Here is a 17,673-nt window from a genome sequence, read left to right as displayed (position 1 = left end):
GTCCTTGCTGTCAGTATCTCAATTGAAATCCATGTCTTGTTGCCACATAAAAAAATTGTTTCAAGAGTAGATTCTAGTGGGAAAACACGTGTACAGCAGATGTTTCTCTCTATGATTTTTATTCCCAGGTACAGTTTGTCTTAAAAATCTTGTATTACCAAAAATAACATTTCTTGAGCTTTTGAGTGTTAACAGGGATAAAAGGAAATCACATATCAGCTACCACAATAGCAAAGCAGACTCAGCTTGTGAAAAAGTAATTTAATTTAATTTCCAGTTAAAAAGACTTGTGTAATAAGAAAGAAAGACCGAAAAACTAAAGGAACACCTACTGCCCCAACCCTCCTAGGCTCAGCTTTGTTCCAGATTCCTGTACCCTCCCCCAAGCAGTGCAGGGGTATGGAGAATGGGGGCCACAGTCAACCTGTATCATCTCAGCTCTTTTCCTGCCAGTGCTTTTTCTCTGGTTTCCCTGTTCTAGTGTGGGTCCCTTTGTGGGCCACAGTCCTTCATGAACTGCTCCACTGTGAGCAGTTGCCACAGGCTGCAGTGCAGGAATTATCTGCCTGGTTTAGTATGGGGTCCCCTTCCATGCAGGTCTCTGCTCCACCGTGGACCTTCATCGGCTACAGGGAAGTACCTGCTTCAGTGTAGTTTCCCTGTGGGCTGCAGGGGAATTTCTGCTTCTCCTTTGTTTCTTCTCTCACCCTCTGCTGTTTTCTTTCTTTTTTTCTTTTTTTCCCATTCTCACCTGCCTGTGAATTTCTGCCCATTCTCAAATATAAAGAAACACAATTTTTGGCTCAGTGCTCAGCCTCTCTGCACAGAGGCTGCCTCTGCAGAGACTGCTAGCCCCTTTCCATATAAATCCATGGCAGTACAGGAATGGATTATTTAGTTCAGTCCCAAACTAACTTTAATTTCTTTTTTGCTCACAGGATGAATACAACAACCACACTGGACTTGATCTAGTTGGCAGAATAATAGCAAAAATTAAAAGCCCCAGTGAAGAAGATATTGAGATCCCGCAGTTTCAGGGGAAAGTCAATACAGTGGAGTTTCCATTGGAGAATGGATCAGCTGAAATTGTAAGTGACTAAAATACACAGCTCCATGAACACTGTGTCTAATGAGGCTTATTTTCCTGCAGTTTTAAAGTTATCTTACACCTCATTGGGTTCTGTGGAGATTTAGTTTATATTGTAGCTTTTGCTTAGAAATAAGTAGATTATTTCTTCTGTGTTTGGTTGCTGATTTTCAGAAAATCTGAAGGAAGGACATTCTTTATAAAGTTAGTCCTTTCCAAGTGAGGGAAGTGTACAGGTACTTTCAATTAGAGATCAGGACATTCAGGAAAATCCAGGAAAAATATTTTCTTCATTTGAATTTCATGTGTGAATAACATTTAACCAGTTTGTAGTTAAACCATTAATATTACCAGTATTTTACATTTTTATTTATAATACTCTCAGACAATTATATCTTAAGATCATGTAGACTGACTTCTTCATATATTTCTAATTAAATTTTGCTAGGCTCTCTTTACTTTTTGTTTAAGTAGTCGGCATATGTATACTTTGTAGAAAGGCATTCTACCCTCATTTGAAGAAGATAAAACTACCATTTTTCTTTATGCTTTGTTTCACTCGTTAATGCACCTGGCTGTTAGAAACACTTTCCTTGTTTTGGTTTGAATCTCTGACATCATGCATACTTTGAAAGTACTGCATATTGTAGTCACATCACTGCAGTCACTTTTTCTTCAACAAATCCAGATTGACTTTTTAAAACATGTAAGTTCCATCTTTCACAGTTGCTATAAAATAAGATTCAAAGACAGTGTAAAATGTGCACATGCACAAAACCCCAGGAACTGTTCAAAACACACCAAAGAAAATCCAACTGAATTAGGAGCTTCTTCTGAGTGGAAACGGTTGCAGTCTCTGTCTACAATCTCAAGCCTACACAGAACTTCAGTCAATAGTATTCCTGTGGTGAAACAGTTGTATATTGATTTTTGTTTTCAACTTGAAATATCATATAAGAATGGCAGCGCAAAATTATACCCCTACTTCCTTTGGTTGTCACATATTTTAAAAGTCTGACTTGTGCAGAATTCTTCAAACAGTTAGAAGATGTACCAGAGGGGGATCCAACTTTTTAAGGACATTTTCTCAGCCTTTTCTAACTCGCTCTTAGGAAGCAGCTTTAGGACAGACTAACATCAGTATGGGCCAAGTGGAGACATACACTGCATAGCAATCCAAACCAATTCTCCAAAATACATCTTGAACATCACCGCCATAAGACTACAGTAGAATCCTAAAATCTACAGGTCCTACATAGAAACTTCTTTACAATATATTTTATTCAGTACTTTGACTGCTTTTGTGGAGCTACATACATGAGACTGAATGACACAGCATAAGTTATTCTCTGTCAATAACAGTCAAGAACAGAAACATCTAGTTAACATGGCCAAATGTTATTAATGTGCCAAATTCTCATCTACTCTAATCCATACAGAAAAGTGACAAAATATGTGTGAAAAACAACCTAGTAAAATGAAATGCAGAGACTGAATACTATCAGATATCAGATAAAATAGTATCAGGTATCAGATAAAATTAATATGCTGATTGATTTATGGTACACTCTTGGGTTTTTCTGGTTTCTGTGCCATTTTTCAGGAGTAATTAACTGGTTTGTGAACACATTTTTCTCCAGGCAGATGGGGTTAAGAAAACCTAAAGGTTTTAGCTTTAGGTAAAGAATCAGCTAAAACCACTGATCTAACAAAACACTCTGCAATTCTTGTATTTACATCTGTGGTAAGAAGGTGAAAATTGAACTCCTTTTTGTGGGTAACAATAACCCAATATACAACTTGTGACAGTTCAGATAAAATTACTGGATAATTTTGAAGACTCCTTACTAATGCAGAAATAATTTTTTTTTTTGGTTTATCTCCATGTAGTAACCTCCTGTTGCATAATTGTGTCCTAAATTCTCCAGTTACCCATCAGTGACAAAGCTAACCTATGTAGTCGAGGGGAGAGTGTGCTGAGTTTCATGGTGTTTGGGGGGCTGTTTGTTTGTTTGGCTTGTTTTGCCCCTTCTTTTATTCTTTTTTTGTAAGCCATTGGAGTTGGTTTTTTTTTTTCTACTTGGGTCTTCCTGGTTTGGTGGGAGATGTGGGGTTTTGCATGCCACTTCCTTTTTTATTACAATGATCTAAAGAGATCCTGCTGCTTTTGACAGTAACTTGTGCTCCCCAGTCATCCTCAGGGACTAATTGCATTTCAGTGAACCCAGTATCTTTTCCCTTCTTCAGGCAGTTTTCAGGCACCTGGTTTATACTGAGTTCACTGACTTGAGACTACTCACAAAACCCATGTGGAAACGATTTGTTGGTTGTGATGCACTGTCCTTTTCATATGACTTGTAATGGGGAGGGGACTCATGTTCTTCAAGTATTTTGAAATTATTCCATCTTGTTTGTAAAGACAGTTGTGTGCAATTAGCACCAATAATGAAAGTGATAACCTGACACGTTTACCCTTAGTCACAAGTTCAGGAATACTAAACTTGTTTAATGAAGAAAAATGTTAAGATTTTTGTTGGCATATATTTTCTAAGGAAAAGATATTTCCACTACAGACTTCTGATAAAAGATGTAGCTGCAATATTTTTGAAAGATATGAAGACTATCTTTGAAGGTTATATATCTATCTCTTCTTTTAGGCTGCAACCATTTCTCTCTTGATTTGGCCAGTTGAGTAGCAATTCCTACATATTAAAGGTGGAAACAGTATGAGTTTTATTATAAGAATTATTCATTTTATGCATTATACCTTTCCCAAAGTAGCAGCACATTTAGATAGTACCTTTACTAATTTTGTTTGATTTTACCTTTATGGTTTTATAATATTTCTCACATGTATAAAGAAAGGCAAAGGATATAGTATGTCTTTTCAATAAGGAATTGATAAGAAGTTAAATGTTTATGATAGTGTTTGGATGTAAATTGTTCTTTCATTTGGGATTTGCTGTCTACTTCCATGGTAACAGCAGTAACTTTAACTGAGCACTGGGAATAGTTTGTTTTTCCTTCTCTGTGTTTATGCTTAGGGTCTTTCTTTTTAATGATCTGTTTGCATTTCACATACTGAATAAAGTACACCTGAGGATGTCTTGCTTATGAGACAGTGCAGAGGATATTATTTCTGAGTGTATGTCTCTGAAATAAAATACATAGCCAAAAATACTAAGACTTTTTAAACAGGTAAAATGACAATCTTAATTCTTAGATAATAAAATAGCTATATCTTTGTATTTTACTTTTGTTTAATTGTTATAAGAGGCTGTCTACTCTATGGATATCATGTGTTATGTAACTTATAAGATTGACATTTACACTTATGTAACTTCTGAGATTTAGCTCTGAAGAATGTTTGTTTTGTATGTAACCTCAAGCATGGGCATAAACTTATGTTTGTTTATTTTCACAGAATTTAGTGTTGGCTGAAGACAGTCCTGGAAGAGATAGCACTGAATATATTCTTGTCTTTGAGCCACATCTGCCAGCTTTGAAAAAACCTTTGGAACCATATTGTCTCTCATTTATGTTTTACAATGGTATGTTTCAAGTGCTCTAAAATACTTGCTTTTCCTTAGAATCAGCTATTTTTAGATCCATAATATGTTTTCAGAACTATGTAATAGCTTAATAGATTTTTGCTAATGCTTAAAGCAGTTAAGTATGTTACTGTGTTTTCTTTTGAAAGTGTATATGTTTATTTCTGTAGATTCCAAGAAGCAGCAGCTGATGGCAACACTGACCAGGGAGAAAGACCAATTATCTAAGTCCATAGATCTTTACAGAAAGATGTTTGATACTACGAATCAGCTCGTAGCTGAAATGAAATGTAAGTTCAATCAAATATGTGTATAATTTTTCTGTGAATTAAACTTCTGTCCTATAATGATTTTGAGAAAATAGATAAGGAGAGAAAAATCAATATTGAAATCATGAGAGATAGTAATTATAGGTTAACAGAAGTATATGTCTTGCAGGGAAGTATCTAATTATTAAGCATTGGATGTTCCTACCTATAAAAGTCTTGATTTGATGTAGAATGTCTTATGTCAGAATTATCAAAAGGAGAAAGAAAACATTGAAGTTGGTGTTCTTTTTATCCATGACTGTCTTTTACTCCCATCTTTACATGCCTATACATCTGGAAATTCAACAGTTGCCTAAAAACAATTTGAGGAGAATGAACTAAAGATAATCATCTTTTAAAAAGTTAATCTTATGTTTTCAAAGTGTTACTTTTCCCCCTCACGTTTGACCCTGTGTACATTATTCAGAAGTGTTGTGTCAATTTTTATATTCTTCAGGAAATGTAATTATTTATGAATGAAGGAAATGTTTTCTTTACTGTTTATTTTCTGTTTAAATCATCCTGCCTGTTGATCAAAAGGTTTGCTTTAATAATTGCATTTTTAATTTTTATTTTAAATAATCACCAAAAGTAAATAAAGTAGACTGGCACTGAAGATGCTGTTGTTTCTTGTAATTTTAGTACTGTATATTTCCATTATGAATGAAAAATCCTGAATTCCAGTGTGAAAGGCATAAAATCATTGTTTCATACATGCACATCTGTAGAGAGTAAGTTAGAGTACAGCATTAAACTTCATGTTTAAGTAATAAGATAATTTCAAATATAAACATGTTGTGAATAGAGGGTAGAAAGCAACTCACCTGTTTTACTCATTTGTTTTTGAAATTAGTTCAGGTATGAGAGCTGAGTAAATGCTGTCCAGAAAGTGGTGTCCTATATAACAGACAAAAGAAGGTAGTGCCAGCCACCACTCTTCTGTCTTGCCAATTCACCTGCTGGAGAACCATTTATGATGATAATTGAGGATGAAAAATAAGACCAGCTACCATTCTCAGACTGATATAAGGTCTTGGCCCCTTTGCTTCTTGAAGCTGAAGGTGTGACATCTGCTGAAATGTTTAGAAACTGGATAAAATCATGAGATCTTTGTGGAAAAATTCTTATATTCTGTGCTGAAATTAAGAAGTAGATAGGGTCAGTTGCAGCTGGCATAATTCTGAAAAGTTGTAAGAAATTCTCTAAGTGTTCCATTGCTTCCTATCACTTCCTCACTCTCTTTTGATTTTGTTTCAGGTCAGGTTAAAGAAGCTGAAACACGAGAAGCTCTCCTGAGGAATGAACTGAAAAAGCACCAAATTGAATTACCACAGACAAACACAGTATGGCTTGATTCTTACTAAACTCCATTAACACATCTAAAATTGATATCAATAATATATCAATACTAATATTGCTGAATCACACCTGTTACCAAAACAGTGAAAATTTAAACTGTAGAATTTTTTTTTTGTATTGTTATGTTAGTCTGAGGATCTTTTAAAATACTGTTAAAGAACTAACAAAAACATTGTCTTTTATATCCTGGTCTTGTGTTTCTGCTGGTCATGTTTCTGCTATGGTTATCAGTGTCACTGGTACTGCTAGATGTTACAAGAGGTTTTTGGGGGCTTGTCAGTATATATTGGGTGTATTCTGGCATAAGTAAGCCAAAGGAAAGCACTTTTTTTAAGAGAATCAGAGAATTGCATATGTTATTGCCACAGTTCATGTAAAAATAAGTTTGGAAATATTCAGGGCAATGTACCCTGTTACTAATTTCCCTTAAAGATACAATTATGTTTTAAGAAACTTTAAAAAAGTTTTCGAGCTACTGACATTTGGGGGAAGAAAACACCTCTGTAAACAATTATCTTTAGATCAAATAAGAACAAGTTACAGTCATTAATCACAAATCAGTGGAATTAAATTGCAGTCACAGTACTCAAGTTCCCCCTGCTGGCTAAATTTTTCAAACCTGGACATAGTCACCTTCTGAAATGGTTTCTTTTTGTGCATTCATGATTGTGTCTTCCTGCTGTTTTAAACTTTCCTCACTTTGGTCTCTAATCAAGCACTGATAGTTCTTTGTGAAATGCTCCTTGAAGTCCTTAAAAAATTAAAAAAAAAAAAAAAGAAAAGGAAAAAAAAGTAATTAGAAAATTTGGTCACAATTGCAGTGAGTTTTCCCTTTGCTCTTCTCTGGGATTGTGCATGGTGGTCCCTTATACATGAAAAGTCTGTTTCAAGTTATTGAATGTTCATTGTTAGAAAGTTAATTGATGACAGATAACTACTTCTGCTGCTCAGTCCAATGGTACATGCTTGCTGATTTTAAATTTTCATTCTCAGCTTCAGTATGTGGATTCTCTTCTGAAAAAAAAGATGTTGGAACAAGAAGGAGTAATGAAGCAGCCAAGGAGAACTTGTACCCTCCCAAACTATCCAAAAGGCAGCCAGGATATTCTAGGCAAGGTGAGTTTTCTTGCAGGGAGCCTTCTAATGAGTTCTGTTGGTTCCACAAAGTGGTAGTAATGAAAAATTATTTGATGACTAGCTCTCCTAACAGAGCCGTCAACAGGGGAATTAAATGTCTGTCTGAAGTTGCAGGATTATTGTGATTACTCTGAAAAAGGGGCCATGGTCTTGGTTTCTGTTTTGACTGTTGTAACTTCTGTGGTACAGATTGCACATTTAGCTCAGATTGAGGATAATGAAGCAGCCAAAGTCATCTCTTGGCACCTGGCAAGTGACATGGACTGTGTAGTCACACTGACCACAGAAGCTGCTCGTTCTATCTTCGATGAAACTCAAGGTCGACAACAAGTGTTACCCCTTGATTCTATTTACAAGAAGACACTTCCAGATTGGAGCAGGTAGAGAAAAAACAATGAAAGTTCTGCATTTGTATTACATACTTCTTCAATTCTTTTTTCTTGTCTAATTTGATTGTTAAACTTCAGTAAAGATTTGAAGTATAAAATTTATGAGTTTATAATTATAGTAACAGTAATGTCACTTGAAGTGTTAGCTGAAATCTCAGCCTTATGTCTTTAACTGCTGTGTGATGTTCTATTTTATAATAAGGTGTTTCTATTAAATAAGATGATCTTTTTTTTCTTCGTGTCTACATGTTTTCTAGAGCAGGAATTTATTTTAAATAATTATAGTGCTTCTAATCAGAGTATAATTTCAAAAATCCAGTTTCATAATACATTGCTAAAATCATCTGTAGTAATAGAAATTTATTTTGCTGTTTCAGTTGCCTGAAAAATAAAGTACAATATTTCTGCTCCTGAAAATCATTTGTTTATGAAGGTGACTGCTAATATAATAAAAATGCCCTTTAGAAAAGATCTGATGTATAAATGCATTTATAATGTTCAAATTCTCAGTTTTCATAATACAGTGCATTAAAACTTGTCCATAAATTAGTCGTATGAATTTGTTGGAAATAATGTTTCATAACAAATCAATGTTTCACTAAACCATCTTTAATATAACTGGCATTTCAGATAATGGTGGGATCATTTATCTAATGTGGAAGTGTTAAGATGCATTCAATTCAGTTGGAGATTCCTGACTAGAATAAAGAAAAATGGCTTTCTTCTTTTCTTCTCCTTCGCTGTCCCCTTTCTTTAACCAGACCTTTACCTCACTTGAGAAATGGAAGAACCTTCTTCAGACCTATTGGAAATCCTGTATTTGCCAGAGATCTGTTAACATTTCCAGATAACATAGAGCATTGTCAAACAGGTAAATGATAAGAAAGAAATAATTAATAACTTATTTCTTTTAAAGAATGAAATACAGAAACCTGACAAATGATAATCCCTTCAATAATCTTCACTGACACATTTGCAAATACGAGAGTACATTCCTCCTGAGTTCTGTTGGTAAAAATAGGAGGGCATTAGCATTAATTATTTTTAAGCAAAAGTTGTGAAAATTTCAACTGTGACCACTTTCTTCTGCGTGTTATCTTAGTTTCATTTTGTCTACTTAGATGTATGGCAGGTTTTTCTTTTTTAAATTCTTGCAGCATTACCTTATTCTCAAGCTTTTTAGAGCAGGAACTGACTATCACAAGAATAATTTTATAATCTCATATTGCAGAAGTTACTCCTTTTGTTAGGATTTGTTTCTAGTTTGGTTCTTCTCAGAAATGTGAAATGCATAGATTTAAGTACATGCAGACCGAACTGTACATGACTGTATGTTATGCTTAAACAGCTTAATAGTTGTGAGAAATCTTTCAATTTTTATGTAGATTTCAGTTTAGCAAACTGTTGTCCTCTTGCTCTTTCTAACAATGTAGCAATCCCTACCTTTTCCTACACTTTTTTTTTAAATGAAGTAGATCTGCTCCTTTATATGGAGAGTTGGCGTCTGTAGTTACTTCAGTAAGTTTTGCATTTTATTTCATGACTTCCCACTATTGAAGTATCCCTCTCTGCTGTTAATAAAGACCAATTTTTTAACCCTGTGCTTTTCAGAAAGTTAGATATTGACAGACTTTCACCTATAAATTCTTCTTCATGCCCATTGGCGGAATTGAAAAACCACGTTGCATGACATATCTCATGCATGACTATGTTGTTAGATTTTGTATGGAACAGACTTTTGTCAGCAGAAGAGTCTTGAGCTCAGTTGGATCATTTGCCTGTGAATGTTTTTTTTTTCCTTTGATAAACCACTGAATATGAAGAAAAATATTAAGAAACCAAGAGCAAAATTCAACATTCCAGGAAGATTTTTAAATATATATAATTTATGTAATTTCATGAAACTTGGGATTTTATTATGTGTGTCTTGATCAATGTAAAGTATCAAGAGAGTTTTTTATTGAAAAATACACTCAATTATGCCAAAAAGCACTTAAATGTACTATATTTTCCCTTATGAATTCACTGATGAAAGCAGAAGATTGCATATCTATCTCAACCTCAAGAGAATTTGTTGAAACAAAAATTATTTATATGCTGTTTCCCTTTCACTTATCTTAGAACATGTAATAATGATAACTCAGAATTGACTTTTCAAGACTCAAGTTATTTTACTCCGGAGAAATTTCATGGTTCAAAAATTTATATTTTTCAGTGTTTGGTATGCTCTTGGGTGATACTATCATTATAGATAACTTGGATGCTGCCAACCACTACAGAAAAGAGGTTTGTTTCAATTTTTCTTTAAATGTTATGATACAGATATTTGCAGAGCTACATATTTAATACATGAAAAACTTAGAGTAATTTCCTAGTGTAATGCTGTGATAGCTGTAAGTGTACTTACTGTCTATGGGTCTCAAAGAACTTTACAGTGAATGAAATCTGTTATTGGCACTGACAAAATTACCTCCATTCCAAAAATTCCTTTATGTGAATGTTGCTATGGCACATGGGACCATGTTTCCAAAGATAAGTGTCTTCAGTTCTGCTGTGTTAGTGTTAAGCACAGGTTCTTCTGTACTTTCCTCGTCACTCTCTGTCATAAAACCCAGGAGTCTAAGGCACATGGTGAAATTTCAGGTCCACTTGACTAAAAACTTGATGTGAAGCTTACTAGGTGTCTCTGAGACCCATTTTATTTAGGTTTAGTGGTACATGTTTTAGCAGGCAGGAGTGTCTGAGGAAGTTCTGATACTGACCACTTTTACTTTTAGCTTATGAGTTTGCTAGACTCAAAATAATGATTGAGCATAAAAATGTAGAACTGTAGTGATTGCCACGGCTTCCCAATATATGTTGATAATCAGTTTTTCCCAGTTATAGATCTATATTCTGCCTTCAGAGCTCTGGTAAAATGTGAGAACACAAATCCCAAAAAACTGGTCTTCATAATTATTGACAATAATGCTTAATTTTAATACATGTATTCATTGCTTGAAAGCAAAGTCATGATGTAATTTCATAAAATATCTTTTTCATTGGGGACAAAATTGCATTGCAGTTAAAAAATACAAAGGTTTACAACAGCATTGCTGAACACTTAGATTTTCTGTGGAGTTAGTAATTTATTACTGATTTTTATACCTGTGCAGGTTGTAAAAATTACACACTGCCCTACCTTGCTGACTAGGGAAGGAGACAGGATTCGCAGCAATGGAAAATTTGGAGGCCTGCAGAATAAAGCTCCTCCAATGGACAAACTCAGAGGAATGGTATTTGGAGCACCAATGCCAAAACTTTACTCGACTATCTCTGGACAGATAGGTGGGTTAATGAAGTTACAAACGTACAAAACTTACACAATTACATTGCTTGTCCTATGTTTTTTATTCTCTGATGTAATACAGAGAGGAAAACTTCAATATAGCATACAGTTAAAGAAGTAGGAGCTATACAGTGTTCTGTTTATAAATTTGCCTTTTCTTAAAAGCTTATAGCTATTACATTTCCTGAAATAAAAAATAATAATAATGAGACAATGGCCTTTATTCTTAGTCTTATTAAAGGAGTATAAGCAGTAATAAACATTGAAATAGCCAGCATGAGAAGCTTGAGCTGATTAAATTCTGGCATCACTGAGAAACAAGTTTTAGGTCTTTCTGGAAACACCATAATCAATTTAGAATTTCTTATGTGTAAGTGAACTCTATGAAACAGTGGTAGAAAAACTCATATTCTCAAGAGAGAATATCCCATAAGTTACACTATTTCCATTGAAATGATCCCATGGAAATGGGATCATTTCCATTTCTTTGTGTTTGGATTCTTCATTTCAGAATAAAGGTTAGAAATTAAGTTAGAAGATGCAGTTTCTAACATGTAACAACTGACCTGACTGATGAGTAAAACATTGAAAAGTCTTACTTACAAACAAGATTGTTCTTAAATACTTAATTTTAAAAAGAAGGGACATGAAGTTTGTCCATGATAGTGCAATTGAGGGATGTGGGGAGAGAACACATATACCTATTAAAGTAGCCATATATATGAGCAAACTATTTAGCACTGACCAGTTGAGTAGGGGGGAAAAAAATAAGGACTAAAAAGATCTTTTCTCAGCATTTTAGTAAAAATATATTATGCCTAGGGAAAACACAGTAAGCATGTCAATCACAGACTAAAATACACTGGGTTTAGCACACTGTCTATCAGCATGTATTCAATTGTTGAACTCAATTATTACCCAATACAAATTAAATTGAAATTTTCTATAGTCTAGTACTGGAGCAGTCATGGTAGAAGAAAAGGGCATGTTTTAATTTCACTTAGATAGATACTAGGCATTTAAAGGAAAATCATAGTAAAATTCCATTTAAAGGGCAGCATCTCATTACACAGGGCTTGTTTTGAACCTAATTTTACAGTTAGCATTAGTTCTGACATGCTCTTTTTCAATGTTTGTAGGATAAAAGTTGCTTAATCTGTTACTACACTGGCAAGGTACTTGTAAAATAAGTTGTACTAAGAGTCTGCAGACTTTTGTTAGTCTGAAGCAGCTCTCTGTGTGAGAGCTTTCACCCCATGGCAAACTAAAGGTCATTTAGTGTTCAGTTAAGCTTTGTGCAAGATACTTCATACTTGCCTGAAAGTAAAATGAATGAGTCCAGGCTAATATGCTTCCTTTATTACTTGACATATTTATTCAATGCCTGGAGTGGAAAAAAATTTGTCTCATATGTTTAAAGAGGAAAAAGGATTGTCAAAAAAATGCACCTTTGTTTATCTGAGTCTGCTTGATTCGATTTCCATAGTGGGACAGAGTGAAACTCCGTAAATGTTCACTTGGTCCACAAGGTGGAATACAATTCAAGTCAGTAATACAAGCTTCTGCTTTGTAGCACTGAAAACACAACATGCTACAAGCACTTCATGTCATCAGAGGTATAGAATTTCACTTGGGGCACACAGGCAACACGATGTGTACAGTGATACCAGTTTCCCACATCATTTTCAGAGCTTGCAGGTAGTTCACTGTCATCTAAGATATGAAGTCAAAAAGAAAAGAGGAGTCAAAATATTGGATATGATTTTTTTTTACAGTCATTTTAAGAACAGCCACTATAAGTTTGGATGGTTTTTGAAGTAGTGTTTTTGAAATATATGTTTTCTTGTGGATTTACACATTGCCTAGATTGTATTGGTAGCATTCTAAATCAAAATGGTCCTTTACTTATTGTTCTGTGGTTTATTGTTTTATTTCTCAATTAGATCTTCTTCAGCAATACCGTGCAGCAGTGATTAAATTTGATAATGTGAATAAAGACTTGGATCTACATTTGCAGTCACTAAACACTCCAGAAATGCAAAAGAAAAAACAGGAACTTGCTGAACAAGAGAAAAGCCTCAAGCTAGTAAAACAAAAGTTGGGTAGGTTATTGTACTATAATTTTGGTGTGCTATAGGAAGAGAACAGTTAACTGCAACCAGATGTATTCGGCTCTTACAAACTAAGAAGTTCAAACTATGAATGAAAATTGTTAACATTAATTAGCAGCTTAGAGATGTCACATTTTAAGGAAAGAATAGAAAAACTGTATGTAGTAGTTTGATGCTGTGGATACTGCCTAGAGCAGCACTGCCCTGTATTGTGTTCAGATAATAAGAATGTGGTCAGTCTGTATCTTGTGAACATGAAACTATGATCTCACTAATAAGAGATTATATAACTATTACTGTGGCTGGCCCTGTGCTACAGAACATTGGCATGGTTTTTGAAATGACTGTGTAGTAAAGAGCTGAATTGCTTTTGCTAAGGAAACACAATCAAAACATTGTGCTATAAAAAGAAACACCCTGAAGTCTGCAAGGATTGTCTATCTGAGTTACAAGTTTTTTTAATGTCAATATCGAATAATATTTTAAAAACCAACATTTACTCTGCGACAGTTATAAATAAGTCGTTTTAACTGTCATCTCTGAACTCTGTTTCACATATAATGTAACCTTAAAATTAATGACATTTCTAAAGTTTTATTTCAAAGGTTTAACTCTATTGTTATAGGCCCCATCTATAACCAGCAGGTTTAATTTTTCTGTTATTGGTTCTTACTTGCAACTTTTTCACAGGTATGACTCCTGCTTTATCAGATAAAGGTTCTGAATCATTACTTCAGCCTATAATGTTCGATATATCAGACACCCCTATTCCTCCCAAAAGAATGAGAAGAGACACAGTGAAAAAATTGTATAGGTAAGTATTTTCTGAGTCTAGTAATTATTTTTGCATAATCTGAATTCAAAACAAAAAATAGTTTATTCTGCATATTTTTAATTCATATTTGTATCTAATAAGCAACAATTAATAGAGTTTGCATAAAGCTGATTTTCAAGATAATTTTAATTCCTTCTAAAAATTTCTGCCTCATTTAAAAGTTAAATCTCATATAAAGATTTACTTACTAATTCTAATTCTGCTTCTCTTTATGAACTGATCCTTATCTTTGTGCATCACATTCCCCATATTTTTTTGTATATTCCACACTGTTACACCCAAAATTATTTGAGATGGCTTGGTCTGTAAACTCTTTTAAGGTCTGCTGTCAAATACTGGGTAGATGAACACAGAAACAATTATTCTTATGTAATTGTAATAGAATCATTCTTACACTATTTTTTTCTAAGTAACTGTCTGAGGTGAACTGGTGGTAAAGTGTTTTACCCATGTATCTGTTCTCATTCCTTCTGTGCTGATGAGCGTTTGAACACACACACACACACAAATCTGGGAAATCTGTATATCTCTATCTATATATATCTCAAACCACGACAATATATATATATATATATATATATATAGTACTATATATAATATATATATATATATATATTATATATATATATATATATATATATAAAAGCAACGCTTTGTTTATAAGCCACTGTGCTATGTTTTGTTTAGCTCAGAAGAATGGATCTCCTCTCCTCCAAAGCAGCAACAGCAAGTGCTGCAAATGGCCCCTTCAGAACTTAATGGAACTCCACGGAAAAGAAAGGCATAGACTGATCAGACTTGCTGGGAAAATCTGTGTATTGAAAATGTGAATACATTCAGTTAAAGGAAATACTTATGCGGTATTACCATTACTCTGAAGATTTTTATACTGATAGAAGATACAAATGTATTTCAGTTAGTAGGAACAAAAGTGTAAGTATTTAACATTGATAGCCCAATTTTTGTATAGGTAATTTTCATTTCTAAAAGGTTTCAGAGTTTTTATGTTCGTGTGTGAAAAAAAGGTTTTAAATATATTCTTTTTTTATTTATGAAAATAAAAGATCTTTGCAATAAAATTGCTTCAGTACAAAGCACTGACAGTACAATCACTTGTGTTGAATAGATTGTGTTATGAAATGAGATTTTTAATTTAAAAAGCATCCCAAGCTGTCTTGAGGAAGATAGTCAATGATCTGCATTGCAAAGATTTTAGTGATGAACAGGGCAGAAAGGGATCAGGCATGATTAAAGACAGAATTTCAGCCAGGGTCAGAGCAAGCAGCTGGAAACAGACTTGATTGAAAGAAAAAGATAGGGTAGGAGTAGGAAACTAAACTTGAAAATATAATAGTTATTAGTTGAAGCCCTGTGAATAACATAGGAGACAGTGTTCATGGGTGTGGACATGTGGGTTCACATCTGCCTCAAAGAATTTCTGCCTCAGAGTGAATGTTGACACCAGATCTGAGAGTACTGATCTGTACTCTCAGCAACATGCATCTTATATACATACTCCTTTTCTGAAAAAGAGCTTTAAACTTAAAAAGACATGGTGGTCTCCTGCTAGAAGTTTTAGAATGCTGATCACTGGTGCACGTCTCTCTGACAATTCTAATAAAATGAAATTTCACCAAATTAAGGAGAAATAAAGCAGTCTAATTTTTGGCTGAAGGCTTTCCAGAGCTTCATGCTTTAAAGACAGGTTAAACATCAAATTATCCTATTCTTAAAGAAAATAAATATATTCAAGTATAACATGTAACACCATCAAACTAAGCTAGCCCTACCTCAGCCCTTTTTTCTATTTTTTCTCTCTAAATTTAGACATCAAGACTTGAATCAGGTAGCCATCATGAAGGGTTTGCCATGTAATAATTTGTCCCACCACACCAAGTTACTTGATAGTACTTCTTTTAAATGCAATTCTTTTAATTCTGACATCTGCCTAGCTTCAGCCTCCAGCCTCTGCATAACCTTGAATCTTACTGGATCAAATATGTATTCCTGCAGAAATTTAATCCAGAATTGGATTAAATACATATTCCTGCAGAAATATGTATTGCCTTTCATAGTCAGTGTAGGCACTATGAGTATCATATGATTTATCTCCCTGGTGGAAGAGGCAAACAGAAAATTAAGGATGGTTTCCAGCGTTGTGCAATAGCTATCAGAGATTTCAGGAAATTTCACCAGGGAACTTTGAGGATTTTCCAGCAGAGTGATGGCAAGTTACTACAGTGCAAGTCACTGCTTTGCAAAGCTGTTGAGGGCAGCTGATTTGGTCACGACCACAAATTGGAGCTCTGAAGGTAAGTGTCATTTTTTTTCCTTTACCCACTCTTTACTCGCAGCGGAGCAGAGCAGGGACCTCAGCCATGCGGGGCACTGTGTGTTGTCCTCACTGATTTGAGGAAGGGCTGGTAGAAATCCATGCAGACTGGGAGAAAGTGGTTGTGGTTTTGGTCTGGGCCTGCTTTTCAGCTATCCCCCAGGGATGCAGAGACTGCCTGTGAGGTGAGTGGGGATGGACACCCCATGTAACCCAGGACAAGTAGTCCTTTCTGCCAAACCACACTTGCGGTGTTACAGCCCCACCATCAGTATCATGGCCCTGACTCTACATCTCTACAATCCCAGTGTCACCAGTGCTTCTCTAGCCATGGGACTTGCTCTGCCTCCTCCAGGGCCTAAGTCCCCTTGTCAGCCAGAGCTGCAGTTCAGGGAAAGAGCAGTGGAAAGGGAAGGAAGAAGGGATGATGCCCAGGGGGCAAAAGGGGGGCAGGGAACCACTGCAGGGTGTTGCTATGTTACTGCTACAGTAGTAGCCTGGATGAAAAACATGCATTCCAAATGTCCATTGAGACATTGTGAGACTGTAGCAGTGTAATTACTGGAAGTTTTCTGCTGAAGTCTCCAGAGTAGGTGCATATTTGATTAAGTTAGCATTGCATTGCTATCCTGAACGCCATTTCAGCTAAGCCTTTAAAGGGATTTGCAGTCTCCATTGGTGAATGGTTCATTCTTCAGTTGGTCACAATGGGAAAAGAAAGGTAAGTTCCTTGCTTTTTAACAGCAAAGATCTCAGCTGTTCTAAAGACTGTTATTATAGTACATTGCTGCAGTTGTGGTAGTGTCATTTTGTGGATATTTAATAAAGCGTTATTAAGGAGCTGTCATTAAAACATTATCTGCCTTCATGCACCAACATTTTCTCCCAATAAAATTGCTCCCAAATTGTTCTGTTTAGTGGGGTTTTTTTTTAATACTTAGGACACAAAATCCATTAAAGTTGCATTTCAACATAACACAGCAAGGATAGGTAACCATCACAGACCAGATCTACAGTAAATTCCTTTTCACCTGTCAGAATGCAGTACACCATAGGAGAAGCCCAAATCACTTTTAAGTTTTCTTTTTTACAAGTCAGTTTACTTATTATCTAGGAAATAGGACATGACTTGCTGATGGTAGCAGTACCAGTATCAGTAAAAAGCAGCTCTTTGCCTCTGTTTCTGCCTGTGACCCGACAGGGTCTATTCAGGGATTTTGACATTCCAGATCATCT

General features: G+C 34.9%; 1 protein-coding gene across 2 annotated transcripts in view; it reads left to right on the top strand.

The window, feature by feature from the left end:
* SMCHD1 (structural maintenance of chromosomes flexible hinge domain containing 1) overlaps window positions 1-17,305 on the top strand; it is a 69,946-nt gene extending 52,641 nt beyond the window's left edge. The window contains exons 37-48 of one of the 2 annotated variants that reach the window (XM_009102356.4): window positions 939-1,088; window positions 4,512-4,638; window positions 4,809-4,928; window positions 6,204-6,289; window positions 7,299-7,421; window positions 7,632-7,822; window positions 8,593-8,702; window positions 10,047-10,117; window positions 10,987-11,158; window positions 13,103-13,261; window positions 13,961-14,084; window positions 14,793-17,305. In XM_009102356.4, the coding sequence (XP_009100604.2) occupies window positions 939-1,088; window positions 4,512-4,638; window positions 4,809-4,928; window positions 6,204-6,289; window positions 7,299-7,421; window positions 7,632-7,822; window positions 8,593-8,702; window positions 10,047-10,117; window positions 10,987-11,158; window positions 13,103-13,261; window positions 13,961-14,084; window positions 14,793-14,892 (1,533 nt within the window). In that variant the 3' untranslated portion in view covers window positions 14,893-17,305. The remainder of the gene's footprint in view (window positions 1-938; window positions 1,089-4,511; window positions 4,639-4,808; window positions 4,929-6,203; window positions 6,290-7,298; window positions 7,422-7,631; window positions 7,823-8,592; window positions 8,703-10,046; window positions 10,118-10,986; window positions 11,159-13,102; window positions 13,262-13,960; window positions 14,085-14,792) is intronic. The other variant, XM_050970808.1, reaches the window with a different exon arrangement.
* The last annotated feature ends 368 nt before the right edge of the window (window positions 17,306-17,673 follow it).

Source organism: Serinus canaria, chromosome 2 (assembly GCF_022539315.1).
Source record: "Serinus canaria isolate serCan28SL12 chromosome 2, serCan2020, whole genome shotgun sequence".
Lineage (NCBI taxonomy): Eukaryota > Metazoa > Chordata > Aves > Passeriformes > Fringillidae > Serinus > Serinus canaria.
This window is presented reverse-complemented; position numbering and strand designations above follow the sequence as displayed.